Here is a 17,115-nt window from a genome sequence, read left to right on the forward strand (position 1 = left end):
GTTAAGGTGCAAAAATGGGTAAAGCTAAACACTAATATTTTTTTGTTCAGATCACTTGAATTCGGCAGGAGATCTGAATCAAGGTCGGGGTTTATAAAAGCTTTTCAATCAGTGTGAAAACATGTGACTTAATTCCCTTTGGTGGCTGAGTGGTTTCGGCAGCAGTTTTTTGTTTAGTTTAAACATTAAATGAGCAATTATAAATCGAACAAAAACAGATGTTGACAAATTACCTCCGTCAATTCCCACTTTGCCTCACTAACGCACGCAAGGCAAACTCTTTTTTACTTCACGTGTCAGTTCATTGCTCCAGAAATCTTTGCTGAACACCCGCCGAACGTAAGGACAATATGAGTGTGTCTCTGTTTAGACTGCCTGCAGTCTATATTTAAAGTGTATCTATCCTCTGCCTCATCACCCATTTCCTGCTAAATCCCACCACATCCACCACACCCTTCATTTGTTTGTTAACATGCCTTTAAATAAAGTTTCAAGCTGCATTTAGACACCCACATTCTTAAGCTTTTGCACTTGAATACTCCAGTTTGACTGTGCCTCCCTAAAGCTCTTGTTCCCACCCACTCCATCACGTATCACGGGCAGAGTGTTTGTGTGTCAGCGGAGACAGCTTCGGCACATGCATCTAACATCTGTTTCTCATTTAATCCCCCGTGCCAGCAACGCTCAGATCGGAAACATTCCTCCGCTTAAGCAGGCTAAGTGAGAAGAGTACGCAAAAAGCAGAAGAAGGGGGGAAAAATCATGAGAAGGCAGTGACATTCCTCGCAAAAATCTTTCCTTTATCCACCTCAAAACATTTATTCCAGCAGTTTGAAAGTCAATATATAAATACAGATGGTCTGTCTCTACTCTGCCAGTTAGGAGAAGCTGTTTTGAACTTTCCAGAGGACAGAGAGGAGAGGAAGAATATGGTCCTTTTCTCAAACAAGCCAGAAATGAGATGTAGGTTGTTAAACACAGGAACAAAATGTGACAGTATGTGACAGAGGCGGGAGCTGTAAATATTTCATAGATCTGAGATCTGAGAAACAGAAAATGGAACAAAATGGAGGAGGGCGGTGGCAGACCGAGAAATGTAGCAGGGAGAAAAATTTGGAAGGACATCCTGAGCAGAGGAACAGTTGGAGGTCAGCGAGGCTTCGGTGACAGCCAGATCCTGTTCATATTTGTGTGTGTGTGTGTTTGCGTGTCGGTACAACGTGTGTGGGCAACCAACCCTAGCATTGGATGCAGCACCAGACAGTGTGGTTTGTCCAGGCCCTGGATGACAGCATTTTTGAAGGAGCCATCAAGTCTGGCGACGTTAATTTGTTTCTTATTGGCATCATAACTGGTCCAGAACAGGTTTCTGGATACCCAATCCACAGCCAGGCCGTGGGCATTGGGCAGATCTGAGGCCAAATAAACAAGACATTATGCATCTATTTTCACTATTTAAAAATCACTTAACCATAACATTTACATAAAAAAGGCAACTAACATAACTATGAAGCCTGTATGCATTTTTTTTAACATAGCAAATTCTTCATACCAGCTGATACGACAGTCTCCACTCCGGTGCCATTGATGAACGCTCTCCTGATGGTCTGCGTTCGGACGTCAGACCAGTAGATCCGGTGTTCCAGCGCATCATAGTCCACCACGGTCACATTGTCGATGTCAGGCACAGTGAAGGAAATGATGTAATTGTAGTAGGGGTTGTCGATGTCCACTCCCCTGATTTCAATCTGGCGCGCGTACAGCAGGAACTGACGAGACTCTGGAGGACAGGAAAAACGACATGAATTCTCCGCTAATTCCCCTGGAAAGAAGCTAAACGCGGCTAAACTGGAATGCACGAGTGCGCATTATCGCCAGAGATGCTCAGTTCCTGCTACTTCAACAAGATTAAACCAATTGTATGTTTGGCTCTAACAATCCTGTCTGGTTGGCTGGCTGCAAATTCAATCAGCGCAGATGTGTCCCAGCTCCAACAGCCGCATCACAATTAGACTGAGGGTAACTTCAAAGACGGACAGGAGGAGAGGGAGCGAGGGGGGGGGGGACACTAATGACAGCTCTGGGGTTTATCAGTCAGGCCAGAGCGGCTGCTGGACGGCGAGCACGGCGGCCGAAGCTTGGATCCAACAGGACGTGGGCTCCCGTTCCATTAACCCCTGAAGAAAAAAGCACACGCTCCTCTGAATGCTAAACTCTCTGAGTAAACAGCTCCGCTCCGACGTTTCATGGGCTGCCGCTAAGCTGTCGGAGCGAAAAGCATCTCCGGGCGAAAAAAAGTCACAATTGTTTAATCCCCGCTCTCACACGCACATACACACGCCCGTACAAATATAATAGATGACTCGGCAAGGCCAGGGATTACACCGCGGCATTAAGCAACAACAAGTGAAGGAGAAACTGTTTACTGGCTTGCACCCACGGTTCCTCCCTCGGCCACGTGTGTTCGTGCCTACCGTAGCAAGTGCGTCTGTCGGGCCCCAGCTTCATGAGGTGTGGGCAGGCACACGAAAAGCTCTTATTGTAGTTAATGAGACATAGATGGGAGCAGGGCTCTTTGCCATCCTTAGCAGCGCACGGGTTAGGAGCTAGAAGGGCGAGGGTGGAAAGACAAATCCAAATATGTCATCGTGTAAAGTCGTGTGACGGCTTTAGCCGTCGTTATCCACCAGTTCCTGAGGCTCACCCTGCGGCTGTCTGGATGGGTGGTAAACCTGGAGGTCGAAGGGCTGCGTGTTGGTTCTCTGCACCACAGTGACGTTGCTGCCCGTCCACTTGTTTGCCTTGGCCAGAGTGTTGGTCCTCCAGTCCGTCCAGTAAACCTCCCCGCCGTACATGGTGACGGCGAAAGGGTGCGACAGATACTCATGTCCCCTCAGAACCTCAATCAGCCCAGAGCCGTCGTACTTGGCGGAATATATGGCATCGGACCTGTGTGTGGAATCACATGGACGATGAGTCCCTGAATGCATCACGCGGGCTCTTTTGCATCTTTACCTGGCATCAATCCAGAGGATGCGACGCTCTAGATAATCCACGGTGAGTCCGTTGGGCCAGCCGCCGTTACCAGTTTCCTTATGAATGGTTTTCCTGCCTTCTCCACTCATGGACGCCGCCTCAATTCTGGGCATACTGGCATCCCAGTCGGTCCAAAAGAGGATCCTGCACCCAAACACACATGCACATTTCCAGTGACGCCACCACAGTGGACAAATAATTGATGTGCTATGTGCAGCTCACCCATCCCGCGGATCCAGGGCAATCGCTCGGGGGTGTTCCACCTCTCCGGCCAACAGGGTGGTGCGCATGGTGCCGTCCAGCTTGGCCACCTCGATTTGATCCAGATTACTTTCCACCCAGTAAATGTTTCCTGCTATCCAGTCTACTGCCAAACCCTCGGGGGTGGCCAGGCCGTACTGGATGACCACGTCAAAACTGGTTAAAGCTATAGGAAAACATTAGAAACAGTCCTTTTACTCTCCAGCCTTTGTCGATCTGAAAAAGCTCAGGAGAAAAGAACCGCTAAGCATGAAAAATCCAATATTTCTTTTTCTCCCATCTTTGTTTAGAAATGCTCGAGCAATCGGATGTAAAAAAAAATAAAAATCATCACATTCCCGAGGCTCTTCGCTCGCTGAATGAATGAATTCAATGTTTTCCGATGCGCAGACAAAGGCTTTGAAGGCTGCTAATGGCAACGCTTCTGGTCTGTGCTACATCCCGAGGCGTCGAACTGCTCCCCGATTCACGAATCACGCCGAGACGATCGGGATGTTGCAACGCTAATGTCACATTAAGTGCAATTTTATTAATCAAACGTTGAGACTACATCGGGGGTGCCGTGATTAACAATGACAAATAGACTCAGCGGGGACAGCTTTTTGTAAAGTCGCTGCTCTTTTTCGCAAAGACAAGAAAACACATAACAATTCTGTTCTTTTTCCACTAGGTCCCTTATAAATAGAAAGGTTTAAATAGATCTAGTTAGTGCATAAATGCATGCATGCAGATGATTTATGTAGGAGTTGATTTGTTTTACAGCTGCACAGATGGGGAATTGTATGTTGTGCTCACTAAATGTAATAATAAAAAAAGATTTTTATGAAGTTTAGTACAATTTAAGGACGTTTTAATAAAATATTATGGTTTATTTGAGAATTATGTTCTCTGCTTCGCCTCTAGCTTCTCTCTAGTAGCCAAACCCTCCTCTGTTTTTCCTAAGAACCGTGGATCCTGTTGCCATGGTGAAATATAGATTTATGTAAAGCTTCAAAAAGGATGTAAAAAAGAAAACAAACTGAACGCTCACCGCCGTTCTCAGACAGTTTCCCACGATAGATCTTATCCTCCACCACATCCGTCCAATAGAGGGCGCTCTGGTTGAGATGGAAGTCCAGGGCAATGGTGTTTCTCAATCCTGGTACCAACACGCTGAACTCTCCTTTGTTTAGATCGATGCGGCGGATCTCGTGGCGGTTAGAGAAGATGATAAAGGGCTTGAAAGGATCTGTAGAATGAGACGTACTGGTGAGGCGGGGGGGGGATTAGAGGCTAAAAACCATCTGCATTCAGAAGTGGACCTAATCCTAGGTAAATAAATCAGGAGTTATCTGCACCAAACAGGCATCATAGCCCCCAGACCTCAGAGACCACCAAGGTCGTAAATTATATTCCTCTCTGCCACTATTTTTCTGTGCTAATTTCACGTGACTGAACACTTTTTTCCTTCACATTTCTCTCGCCTCTCTCCTGACTTTAACGAAAAGCTTCTGGCTTTATCGTTTAATCTTTTAGCTTCTTCCTGTTCAAAAAATAGTCACGTGTAGCAACAAAGCGCAGGCCTTTTAAAGGCTTCCCTGTGAACCTTTCCCCGCCATTATTAGAAGCTATTTAATATCAATCTCCTTCCTCTGCACTGCTGCTCCACAATAGTATCACATTATTGCAGCGTGCGTCTCCACCCACTGCGCAGTTTCCTGTGCAGACACCTCAGATTCCACAATCTCAAACCACGACGCAGTCCAGAGACGCCGTGTCTCCCACTTAGAACCCCCTTGTCTCCGCTCTCTTACCCGTGCTCTTGCAGTTCTCCATGTCGGGCTCCAGCTCCCAGCCCTCGTAGCAAGAACATTTCACGCTGAACTTGTCCTGTTCACAGCGCTGGCTGCACTTTAGGTGTTTGGCACAGAAGCTCTGGATCTGACAGGTTTTGTTGTTGGACCCCAGCTCCATGCCTAGCGGGCAGGAACAGATCACTCCCTCGCCAGGGGCCACAGTGCAGTTATGGCTACAGTCGCCATTGTCCAGGGAGCACAGGTCTGTTGAAGACAGAAAAAAAACCAGAAGATGGATGCCGCGGAGTGCCATTAAAGCCTCCATTTAGGGCATTAGCAGGTCGCGTTGTACCGCAGAGTTTCTCATCGGAGCCATCTGGGCAGTCATCGGCGCCGTTGCAAAGTTTCTCCGGAGGCAAGCAGATGGTGGAGTCATTGGCGCACACATGGTGGGACAGTTTGCAGGCATCGCAGTTGTCCTCATCGGAATTGTCCTCGCAATCGCTGTCTCCGTCACACACCCAGGCCTTACTGATGCACCGTGCTGTGGACAGAGGACACGGTTAGCCCTGAGAGCAGCGCTTCGCCGGCCGTTTCACCTTGAGCCGCCTCACCAGAGTCCCTGCAGCCAAACTTGACGGCCGGGTCGCACATGTGCGTCACGCCCTCGCAGTTCTTCTCGTCGCTCAGGTCCATGCAGTCCGTGTCCCCGTCGCAGCGCCAGCGCAAGGGGATGCAAAGGCTGTCCATCCGGCACTGGAACTCATCAGTGTGGCACCCTCCCGGGGGGCGAGTGGCTGCAGGTGGGGGGAGACGTAAGACGCCGTGTTTTGCTGCTTTTTCATGGTTTGAGTCCAAAAAAAAAGCAACTTTGGATGGTTTTTGTCTCTTCCCACCGTCACTCTTACATAACAGGCTGATATAACTAACGTTTATGAAAGAACTTTTATTATCCGCACTGCACAACTTATGACTAAAGGAAATTATCGGTGGTTCCAATGAGACCCATCCTCGGAATCTATTACACATACTGACCAAACTGTAATGAGTTTATGGAAATAAATGACAAAACAATGAAAAGATGTGACCATCCCCCCGTGGTAATAAAAGCCAGCTGCCACAGCTGTGCTCTGTAATTCTGTTAAACAACTCCTGGGAGCTCAAACGTGGCGTCTTTTGGTTTATATTCTTGTTTCGGAGCCCTCCCGAGAGCCACCTTAGGGCACTGACCCTGGTTGGTGCAGTTTGCGTGGGTCTCATCGCTGTAGTCCCCGCAGTCGTTGTCTCCGTCGCAGGTCCAGTAATCCGGGATGCAGCGACCGCTGTTACATTTGAACTGAGCGCTGGAGCAGGAGTGACTGCAGCCCGCTTCGTCACTGTTGTCGCCGCAGTCATTGTCTGAAAAACAAACACAGTCAAAGAACACCCACTTTCTTCCAGTATGAGGCTCCAGTGACTCATTGCAATGAAATAAAAAGCGTGTCTGCAAATGAAAACATTTCGACTGTTTTTCATGTTCTACAGTTAATGCAGTCAGAGTGGAAACTATGGAATACAAATGGAAACAAATATGAAAGGAGAGAGAATAAATGTTGACAGAAACTGCATAGATCAGACCATGCACCATGAGGGAATGTACCAAGTGCTGATACATTGAGCTCGGCAGCGAATGCAAATGAGGCTAATTTGAAACAGCAGCAGTGCTATTTTACATCAATCCTACCAAATTGAAATGAGCTCGCTTTGACGAGCTTGCTAACATCGCTTGACTTTTTAATGAACATGGATGTCTGGGAAATCCATTTACAATTTAGCAATCGGCGATACCGGCCGCAGATTGGGCCCATTTTTCCTCTGTAAGCGACCCCGACTGTTCCTGAGCTGGCGTTGCATAAAGAGAGACCTAAGCTAGCGTCATGGCTGTTACGGCGCATGTTGATCTATGCACTAACCGGTCGGGTTCGGACAATTCAACTCATCAGAGCCGTCGCCACAATCCTTTTCTGAAAGACAGAACCAACGGAAGATAGCAGAGTGGGCAAACAGCACAACACAGGAAAACAAAACAAAAACAACAACACAGTGCAACAGGACACAAAAAAAGCACAAAACACAACAAATAAAGGACTGGAGGCCAATGGAGAAGGTGGCCAAAACATGCAAATCACACAAAGAGAGGATGGACGTAACGTTCTGAGCGGACGCTCACCGTTGTCACAGCGCCAGTTTATGTTGATGCAGCGGCCATTGTTGCAGGTAAACTGAGTGAGGGGGAAACACGTGGGGTACGCTGGGGACAGAGTTCAGACAGGTTGGTGCCTAAAACTTTACTGGCCAAATATGTACAAACAGGTTAAGTGGACCAACCACAAGAGGCGGGTTCGTCTGACCGATCGCCACAGTCATCGTCCAGGTCGCACGTCCAGGAAATCGGGATGCAGCGCCCGCTAGCGCAGGAGTACTGGTTAGGGGGGCAGGTACGAGCTGAAAAAGCAACAGAGTCAAAGACTCGCCGACAGCAAGCCGAGATTTTGACTTCAGCCAAATGGAATTTGTCCCTCTACCAGAGCAGGTGGTGTTGGACTCGTCTTCATCGTTCCCACAGTCGTTGTCGCCGTCGCACAGCCAACGCAGCGGAATGCAGCGGTTGTTCTTGCACTTAAATCTGTCCGTGGGGCAGGTGTGCTGGTCTGGAGAGACCGCCGGATGGAATAACACACGAGGCGTAAATGAGAGAAAGAGAAAGCAGACATTTTCCTTTATTTTGTGACCCTTTTCAGTGGGGTTTTTGGCAGGGCTTTTATTTTGTCTGGTAACACGTCTGCACTGCAACCACAGATGAACCGTCCAGCCCGGCCAGCAGGCAGAAAGGTTTTCCACATCCAGTCATTGCTACATTCCCTCTCTCACACATTATGTGCTCACATGCACCCAAAATTAGAATGGACATAAAAACAAACCCACTCAGTGTGCGTGTGTGTGTGTGTGTGTGTGCACATTAACTCACGACACAGCTCAGGAGCCTCGTCGCTGTTGTCTAGACAGTCATTATCTCCATCACACTTCCATCGCTCCTGGATACAACGACTGTTCTTGCAGGCAAACTCCCCAGCTTGGCACTGAGGGGGGGGTATGTAAGATGGGTTGGCTGTGGAAGGAGATGCGGCAGAAATTATGGAGAGAAAAAAAAAAGGTGAGTGAAAAAGTTGTAATCAAGGCCATGAAGGTCCACGTCTAGTCAAACAGATGTAGACCTTAAATAAAGCATGTGTTGGGGAGAAAAGAGCCCTAACAAATACAGATATTCTGCAGTCCGTGGACTTCTGGCAGTTTCCACAGGGTCTGATCTCCATAGCAACCTGCCACAAAGACCACAATGAACTGCGTGAAGAGTTCAAAACATCAGCTAACTTGAGCTAAAGCAAACAGCACAATGTCAGAGCGGGCCCTGCAGCAGCAAAACATTCCAGCCCAGCATTCCTCGACATTAAAACATGGATAGAGGACGTAAAAGGTGCAACGTTTGTGAAAGTGTCATGGTCAAAAGTCCACCAAAAACCTCGTTTGGAGCTTCTCTTTCCGTCTGTCACATGTGTTCCAGAACACTGAAAGCACACCTTTTATGGCGTCACCAGCTCGCACGCACCTTTGCAGCTGGTGTTGTCAGCCGGGTCCAGGATTTGGTCGTCCGCACATCCACACTGCCTGCCCCCCGGCGTGGCGAGGCAAAGGCTGCTGCACCCGCCATTGTTGACGCGACACGCGTTGGAGCCTGCGGACAGATGAGCAGCACCGGTTTGTTGTCAAGGATCGAACCGACAGGGACGGACAAACAAACAAACAGAGTGTCTGGTGTGTGTTTTTAGGTACCTTGCTGCTGCTGAGCGTCATACATGCGGATTTCAAAGATGGGCGGCCTCTCGCTTCTCAGCAACGTGACGGCGCCCGTGGTGGAGTCCAGCTTGTAAATGCTGCCACTGCGATACTCATTCCAGAACAAGAAGTGTTTATAATGGCAGAGGCCGAAGGCGTGATTCAGCTCCTGGCCCTCGTACACAGTCTGGGGCAGCGCAAATAATAAAAGCACATTTGAAAAGAATTAAAAACCCTCAAACAAGCATCAGAAAAGCCACAATGGCGGTTAGCGTGTGCTGACCTTGCGTTCAGAGCTGTTGAGGTAGACCATCTCAATGCGGTCGTAGTAGGCGTCCACCCAGTAGAGGATGCCCTGCGAGATGTCCAAGCTCAGGCCGTTGGGCCACAGAACCGTTTTGCTGCTGAGGAACATGTTCCTGTTGGAGCCGTCCATCCAAGCCCGCTCGATTCTGCCCCGCTTGCTCTCTTTCGGGTCCTCCTCCCAGTCTGTCCAGTACATCCAGCTATGAAAACCATAAGAAACCATCAAGAGTGTTCATCGTTAGCGAGCGTTCTCGGCCACTAACTTTCCCAGATCTTGTTCTATTAGCCCGTATTTGAAGAGGAACTAATAAAGGAACATTATAGGAATTATAGGAATACTACCATCATCGTTACTTTAAGCACTGTCAGACTGAAAGCCTTCATGCGGAATGACTTTTTTAAAATTGTTCTTGCATTTTTAACGCCAATATACTGCATCTGCAACCCGTCACGCTAACTTTAGCGAGACATGAAAAAGCAGCGAGGAGAAGCCCAATCATGATCCATCTCCAGCTGCTTCACATATGTGATGAAGCTCATTAAAAAGGAATTATTTGAGAGCCTAACTCATAATTTAAACGCACAAGGTGCTCCATCAAGTCTGATATCAGTCCTGATTGGGGGGGGCAGCACAGTCCTTTGCTCGGTTGCTCTGTAGCGATCTCGTGCCCCAGCAGGTACCAGAAACTTTGCAGCAACAAAGCTCTAAATGTTCTTCTTTTTTTTTTGCTTTAACGATTTAAAAACATTCTTTTTTGTCTTGAATTCAGCACTTTCTGTCGCAGCAGTGCTGGCCTTTGACCTTCCGTGGTGTCTCCAAAAACATTTCATGCGGGAAAGCGTGAGGCATCACAGAAAATAAAAACAAGAACAAGAACCTCCTCTGAAGTGGTGAGTACAAAGAAACCTAACAGCACAGCTGGTGCTGAGAGGCCAGCAGATGAGTCACCAGTGAGGGATCATCCATCATGGCGTCAAGTGCCCGACCACACAAACGAAAACTCTCAAATCCACCTTTTCATCCATTTCTTACCCATTTAGAGGGTCCACCACGATGGCTCGGGGGTGAGTCATTTTGCCCTCGATCAGAGTTTTGCGTGTCTGTGAAGCCTTTTCCAGACGAGCCACGCTGATGGTTTTCTTGGGTCCGTCGTCTGTCCAGTACAGGTTGTCGGCCATCCAGTCCACGGCGATTCCCTCCACAACGTGGATCCCTGAGAGGGAGCAACTATTGGTCAGAAATCTTCTGCCGCACCACAAAAGATTTACATAAGTGCGCCTACACCTGAAACAAAAAAACCTCTACATGTCAAACCAAAACTGTGGTGTGAGGGTAGTCAGCACCTTCCTTCACGATGGTATCTCTCTCAGTTCCATCAATCTTCTGGCGCCCGATGATGTAGCTGGTGGCATCGGCGAAGTAAATGAACTCGCTCTCAGCGTGAAAGTCCAGAGCTCTGGGGTTCATCAGATTCTCTATGGGGATCATGTACTCGTCCGGAACCTTGGCGTTCATGTCCATGCCCCTGATGACCCCCGGGCGACCTTTACCGTAGACCAGGAAGAGTTCGTGCTCGGGTTCTGCAGCCGGACAGAAGAGAAAAGGTGGGCGAAGAGCGAGCAGACAGTGAGCAACGTTTATCAGGACATTATTTATCATTTATCTCAGGACAAGCCGACATGAGGTGAGCGCCCAGGACGGATTGTCACCCTGGTCCAACCTCAGCTGTCCTTAATTTTAGGTCAAGGCAGCTGAATCACTGCATCTGCAGCAGTGAGACTTGAAGCTTAAATGAACGCAGCTTTATCAGCACTTAATTTATGTTCCACTGCACACGGCTGCACCACAGCACCATTAAGTTGGCTCCACTGAGCTCATCCAAGTAAATTAAACTCTTTATTTTAATGTCTACAGAAAGGTTTCCTGGTCCCTGCATAAATACCACCTGGTGAACATGTCTTATACAATAGTCTTATAAAATAGTTCCCACATGTTAAATTCAATGTTTATTATGTGTTTAATTTCATATGGTACGAATAGCTTAAACAAACTCCGGTAGCTCATCTTACTTTTGCAGGACTTTCCATCGCTGCCCAGACTGAAGCCGGAGCGGCAGCGGCAGGTCCGCGTCTTGTGTCCGTTCCCCAGGAGACAGATGTCAGAGCAGCCGCCAGCTTTTCCAAACTGATCCAGCTCACAAGCGTGGCTACGCACTGGACAGCCAGGACAGATGCGACAGAGCCAGGCACATTAGCACAAGATACTCTGTGCATGTGCAGGGGGTGTGTGTGCGTGGGGGGGGGGCTACCTGGAGGCTGACGTCTCTGGTGGTAGACATGGAGCGCTCCTCCCTTGTCCACCCTGGTCACCACTTGGTAATCGGTGCTGTTGAAGCGGTTGATCTTGATCACACTGGTTTTTGGCTGCATGTTAGCGTTGTCCGAGTTGGTGGCGTACAGGTAGTTCTCAAACACAGTCAGCCCGTAGAGGTGCTCGATCTATTAGGAACAAACGTGCGCACGGTGAGCAGGAAGGAAGCTTCAGTGCACTGCTCTAAATCTAAGACAGATACACATTCTGTAACAGCATTACATGTGTTCCGGCACGATCTGTGCGCCGTGGGGGCCGCCGTGCGTGTAAAAACGCACGAGTTTCGCGTCAGAGTGTGACCTCACAGCATCATGATGCAAGCACATGGAATTATACAGTGTGCAAGGCAGCAGCAGCAGTTCCCTCTTTTTTGACAGGTGTTTATTTGCTATAAACCTACAGCAAGTCCAGCTTTCTAGTGGAGGGACACGGGGGCGAAGATCTGTGGGCATGGTTTCAAAGAGCTCTCCTGATGGACAATTTAACAGCCAATCTTCTGTGGAGATTGCAGAAAGGTAGCAGAAGCGTAGAGAAGTGGTCTGACTGAAAACGAATCTCTTTCTGATGAGACATTTACGAAAAGAGGGGCCTTGTCAGACCAGGGAAGGTCTGGTGAGTCTGTGTCACTGCTGTGTCTCACAACGGGCCTTGAACAGCTCAGCGGGTTCATATCATTTCGAAATACACTCTTAATAAAACGGCCCAAACTCATCGCCATCAACAACTCACTTCCTTATTATTTTTAATTCAGAGGGCACTAATGCTTTACCACAGTTCGGCACACACACGTACACACACACACACACACACACACACCATGTGCGAGCAGGTCTGCATCCACACGGCGGTGCCCTCAGGGCTGATGACTAAATGAAAGCCATTATTTCTCCACACATCACAATAAACGCCATAGTAATGTGTTTAAAAGCTACTGCGCTGCATCGTCAATGGTCTCAGGATGAGACACTATTAATCAGCTTCTCTAATGAAAAGCTAAACGTCCGGCAGCCCGGCCCCGCAATCGCTCAGGGTGCCGCAACACTTTACGGAAACCCACAGGAGAGAGTGGGGAGATATTAGAAGGACTATCAGCAGCAGCAGACCACAGCGTTTCCAGAGAGATGTCCTTCCTGCCAAAGGGGAGGAAAAAAAGCCGTCCCTGTGCCTCTCACCAGCAGTCCTTGGATGATGGTGTGTCGGTTCTTGCCCTCGTAGTCCACCACCTCAATGTAGTCCAGGTAGGCATCAGCCCAGTACACCAGCCTGCTGACCAGGTCCAGCGTGATGCCGTGGGGGAACACGATCTTACTGTCCACGAGCTTGGTTCGGTTCTGGCCGTCCATGTCACATCGCTCCACCTTCGGAATCTGACCGTAATCTGTGAAGAAGACCTTCCTGTGGACAGGAAAGAGTCGGGGAGGACGGACAGACAGACAGACGGGCTGTCAGAGGCTGCAGAACAGTTCCATGTTACCAGGATCTGTTACTCTAAAGTTGTAAATGGACTTTTAATAAATCAGGAAACATTCAAAACAGGGCATGGAATAAATGATTAAATTGGTGCTGTGTTGGTGTTCCAGATTCCGGTGGGGATTTGACCTTTGATCTTACATAATCAGAGCCGAGGCGCTTTGTTCTTATGCAAAGGAACCTGTGTTATGTAGTATCATACCACTAAAGTCTGTATATACTTCACTCTAGACTGCTCTCTACAGATGAATATATGTGGCTTAGGGACTTAAATGGTTAAGGTCAAACATAAAGGTCGAGTTGAGTGTATTCAAAATGGCGGCTTGTAGAGTTTAAAGAAGCTGACAGAGGCAATCTCATGCTAAATGATCTGGCATTTACTGCCCAAACCATTGTGCCAACATTGTTACACGCCCAGTATAGTATATACAGTGCCTGGTCTACAGTATACAAGTGGTAGTTATACAAGCCAAGGGGCTTTAATCTAAAGGTCAAATGTAAAAGTCTCTGGAACATCATCGTAATTTAATCTTCTGTTCCACTGTAAACATTTCCTGAAAAATTCATTAAAATCTGTTCTTTTTGAGTTATTTTGCTAACATTCACACAACATCCTTGGCGGAGGTAACAAACCCTACAGTGGTAAAAAGGACATATATACATATGTGTGTGTGTGTGTGCAAGACCAGGATTATAAAATAAAACATGCCCAAAGATGTTTTTAGCCTGGGTTTCACTCAATGAACTTGAGTGGAGAGAAAACAATGCATACAAATCTGGATCACACACTTGACCAAAGATACACACACAGGAATTCTGCTTAAAAATGGTGTGGTCGTAAACAAAGGAGCTGTAACTAAAACATACTTTTGAACTGGAAAGCCCTGCAGTCAGCAGGGCAAAAAAAAACATCTGTGGCCGATTACTCAAATGTTGGAACCTCACTTTAGCCTTTCCCCTCCGCTTCAACCCGCAGTTTTAAAGTTAAGTAACAGAGTGTCTAAAGAAGGCTGACTCCTCAGACTGTCACGAGAGCGTGACTCGCTGGAGGATGGGCTTAAAACGGAATATAGAGGCCATGTATACGTGTGGGTGTGTGTGGGAGGCATAAAACTGACCCCACGGTGGGGTCCAGGGCGATGCCTTTAGGGTTGTACAGCTCCTGATCCAGGAGGGTGACACACGTCTGCCCGTTTTTGTCGCACACAAAGATCCTGTCGTCCACATCGTCCACGAAGTAGAAGTTTCCGGTGAGCCAGTCCACGGCCATCTGCTCCACATCTGGGCAGAGGAAAGATGTTAGAGGGGAGTGGGATGGCGCCGAATGCGCTGTGTTCTACGTCATGTTTACCAGAACCAGAACTCTGTGACATGTACATGTGCTACCAGCGTTGCAGAACATTTAGAAGCTCAGCACCAACAGCTATTGAACTTGAACAGAGACCAGCTGTTTTTTTTTTTCCAAAACGTTTTGTCAAAACTTTTCCGAAACTGAAATGAATTAACAAGTTGCCGTAGCGACCACTGGACAGTAACTACGTTTACTACTGCACTAATGGAAACAGATAACTTTCCAAGTTCTGCCTGGTTTCTCAGGGACTTCATCTAATCTAATCTGCAACCTGAACCATGAGTCATGCACTTGACAGCTTGTGTTGTTAGCATTTGCAAGCTAAAAGGCTAAACGGCTCCTTGAAGCCATTTAAAGGTCATGAAAATCCTGGATCCGTCACATGCTGGAACCACAAACAAGTGCATCTGAAGATGGAAAAGACCTCCCTGAAGACAGTTTTTTTGCTCAGATAGGGCAGCAAGATTGACTATCTGAAAACAAACGGAGCATTTGTTATGACTGTAATGGAGCCAGCCTGCGAGTCTCAATATCTTCACTTATTTTTCGTGGAAAAGTCTGACAAAACTGCTTTAAAAGCAAGCCATGGAAGCACTCTTCCCTGCGACCATTACCAGAAGACCAAAACCTTCTGTTGAGGTGCATTTTTAGAAGATCTGCCTAATCGTAGTACGCACACTTTAAAATATTGATCAGGACGTAGGGAAAGAAACCATCTGTGTCAGCAGAAGGAGGGTGGGGGGTAGAGAAGGTGTGGAAAGAAGTACTTCTTTAACCACAAGACTAATATTTTCACAGCTGAGACCCCCCACCACCAGCACCAAACACACACACACACACACACTCACAGAGGACAGCACCAGATCAGCACGAGGATCAATTTTCTCGAAGCATTTTGTTGTGGAACAACTGCGAGGTCGATGCTGTGGCCACGGGAATGTGATTCCGGAGGAGACGTCTGTGTTTATACAAACTGGCACGTTGTGATGAGCGCAGGGAGGACAACGGGGTCAAACATTCAGGGTCCGGGGACGTGCGGGAGACGGGGGAGAGATGTATGCACTGGGGCGAAGGACAAAACAGGAAGAAAGGGAAGGAAAAATCCAGAGAGGGAGAGAACGAAGGATCTGATTTCCAGGGAGGAAAGTCGGGCCGTTGCGCAGCAGCATTTCTGAGGTTTACAGGAATCAGGGGTCGTATTCCCAGAGGAGCTCTTGCATTTTTGACACACAGTTCTTTGTTTAAACACTCCCAGCTGCCCCCACAAACACTGATTCACCCATTAAGCAACGGATAAACAAAAGTGGGGAGGACAGCGGATTGTGCAATTTTCACAAAAAAAAAAAAAAAAAATAGCAAAAGGCCTGAAAAAAGTCCAGCTCTGCTCACCATTTTCTGCTGCCCAGCAGAGCCAGTTCCTTCTCTGTCTCCTCCCATTCTCTGACTCCGTCCTCCACACATCATCCCGCAGTTCCCTCCCCTTTTGTCTGCTCCCCAGACGTGGAAAAACAGTCTGGATTCATTAACTGCTGCTCTGTCTGTTTGAAACTATGCTATAAAAAATGTATAATTGTGAAAACAGAACTGGCTGCCTTCTTCCTTGTCTTTTTTTCCTCTGTTTTTTTCTTCTGAGGATGAAAAACAGCCGGGTGGAGGTCTGCATCATCGGAGCAGTGCACCATAATGACAATAAGGATTCCTCAGAAAGGTGTCAGTCGGCTGAGCTAATGAGGCTCATGTGGGTTAGATACTGGACCTCTGATCTCTATATAGCTCAACAGACGCAAATCACCAGTTAATATGGAACAGAGCAGGTGATTTTGCCACTTTAGCCTGGCTTTGACTGCTAAAACATACAAGCAGGCCTTCAGCACGAGTGGAAAAAGAGGAGAGAGTTGAAACCCAAAGAGTTAATGGAGAAAAGAGTTTGAAACCACTCAATTTTGACAGCACATGACCTCTTAAGGAGATTCCAAGCTGGTGTCTGTGCTAAGTAGCATGGGCTAGCTCGCAGTGCAGACAGAGCAGGTACTTATGGGTTTAACGGCAGCTCTGGGATCAGTCCTCCTGGGAGCAGCGCAAGGAATTCTGAGCAATGATAATACACTTTATGAAACCAGATTGCCCTGCATAGTTTACCTGTGGCTCACTGACCCACAGAGGTCCATTCCCACCATCTCTGACACTTACAAAACGTGAATATCCCTTAAGACCATTTGCAACAGGCCACTGAAAACAAGCCACCACAGCTTAAACTATTTTTAAATCAGATTATGGCCTTTGACGTGTATTAAGATACTGCACATATTTTTTTAAAGGCTTTAACTATTATGGAAACTGTGGGTGGTTTGTTTAAGGGTTTTTTGGTGAGCCTCGTATAGCCTTTAAAAAACACCCTTAACAAATCTTATCTCATCTGATCTCATTTTGGGGTTTTCCTGTCATCTTTGTGCACTTATGTTATTATGTGAGCACAGAAACGTGCTACCAACAGCAAAAGGTGATCCGTGTGCAAATGGGATGAAGACTATATTTAATGTAAATGAATGAGAATAAACATAGTTTCAGGATAATACGTAGCGTTAAACTAGAAAATTGCATTGCAGTGAAAACAGGAAGCGAGAGCGAAGAAAACAGAGAGGAAAAGCAAGGGAGAAAAGGAGAGCGCAGCC

General features: G+C 47.5%; 1 protein-coding gene across 7 annotated transcripts in view; it reads right to left on the reverse strand.

Moving 5' to 3' along the window:
- The window catches only part of LOC101076069 (low-density lipoprotein receptor-related protein 1-like), a 56,445-nt gene that overhangs the window by 21,267 nt on the left and 18,063 nt on the right, over positions 1-17,115 (reverse strand). For 4 of the 7 annotated variants that reach the window (XM_029825961.1, XM_029825960.1, XM_029825962.1 and 1 more), the window contains exons 7-30: positions 14,211-14,373; positions 12,795-13,017; positions 11,561-11,750; positions 11,322-11,465; positions 10,596-10,832; positions 10,285-10,465; positions 9,229-9,451; positions 8,943-9,132; positions 8,719-8,844; positions 8,080-8,220; positions 7,637-7,762; positions 7,440-7,556; positions 7,282-7,362; positions 6,303-6,470; positions 5,687-5,869; positions 5,425-5,616; positions 5,091-5,336; positions 4,328-4,525; positions 3,259-3,463; positions 3,016-3,180; positions 2,705-2,949; positions 2,475-2,606; positions 1,553-1,780; positions 1,238-1,412 (exon numbers count right to left, since the gene is read on the reverse strand). In XM_029825961.1, coding sequence (XP_029681821.1) covers positions 1,238-1,412; positions 1,553-1,780; positions 2,475-2,606; positions 2,705-2,949; positions 3,016-3,180; positions 3,259-3,463; positions 4,328-4,525; positions 5,091-5,336; positions 5,425-5,616; positions 5,687-5,869; positions 6,303-6,470; positions 7,282-7,362; positions 7,440-7,556; positions 7,637-7,762; positions 8,080-8,220; positions 8,719-8,844; positions 8,943-9,132; positions 9,229-9,451; positions 10,285-10,465; positions 10,596-10,832; positions 11,322-11,465; positions 11,561-11,750; positions 12,795-13,017; positions 14,211-14,373 — 4,279 coding nt within the window. Of the gene's footprint in view, positions 1-1,237; positions 1,413-1,552; positions 1,781-2,474; positions 2,607-2,704; positions 2,950-3,015; positions 3,181-3,258; positions 3,464-4,327; positions 4,526-5,090; positions 5,337-5,424; positions 5,617-5,686; positions 5,870-6,302; positions 6,471-7,024; positions 7,076-7,281; positions 7,363-7,439; positions 7,557-7,636; positions 7,763-8,079; positions 8,221-8,718; positions 8,845-8,942; positions 9,133-9,228; positions 9,452-10,284; positions 10,466-10,595; positions 10,833-11,321; positions 11,466-11,560; positions 11,751-12,794; positions 13,018-14,210; positions 14,374-17,115 lie in introns of all 7 variants that reach the window. The other 3 variants (XM_029825958.1, XM_029825957.1, XM_029825959.1) reach the window with 1 other exon arrangement.

Source organism: Takifugu rubripes, chromosome 19, assembly GCF_901000725.2.
Source record: "Takifugu rubripes chromosome 19, fTakRub1.2, whole genome shotgun sequence".
In the NCBI taxonomy this organism is placed as follows: Eukaryota; Metazoa; Chordata; class Actinopteri; order Tetraodontiformes; family Tetraodontidae; genus Takifugu; species Takifugu rubripes.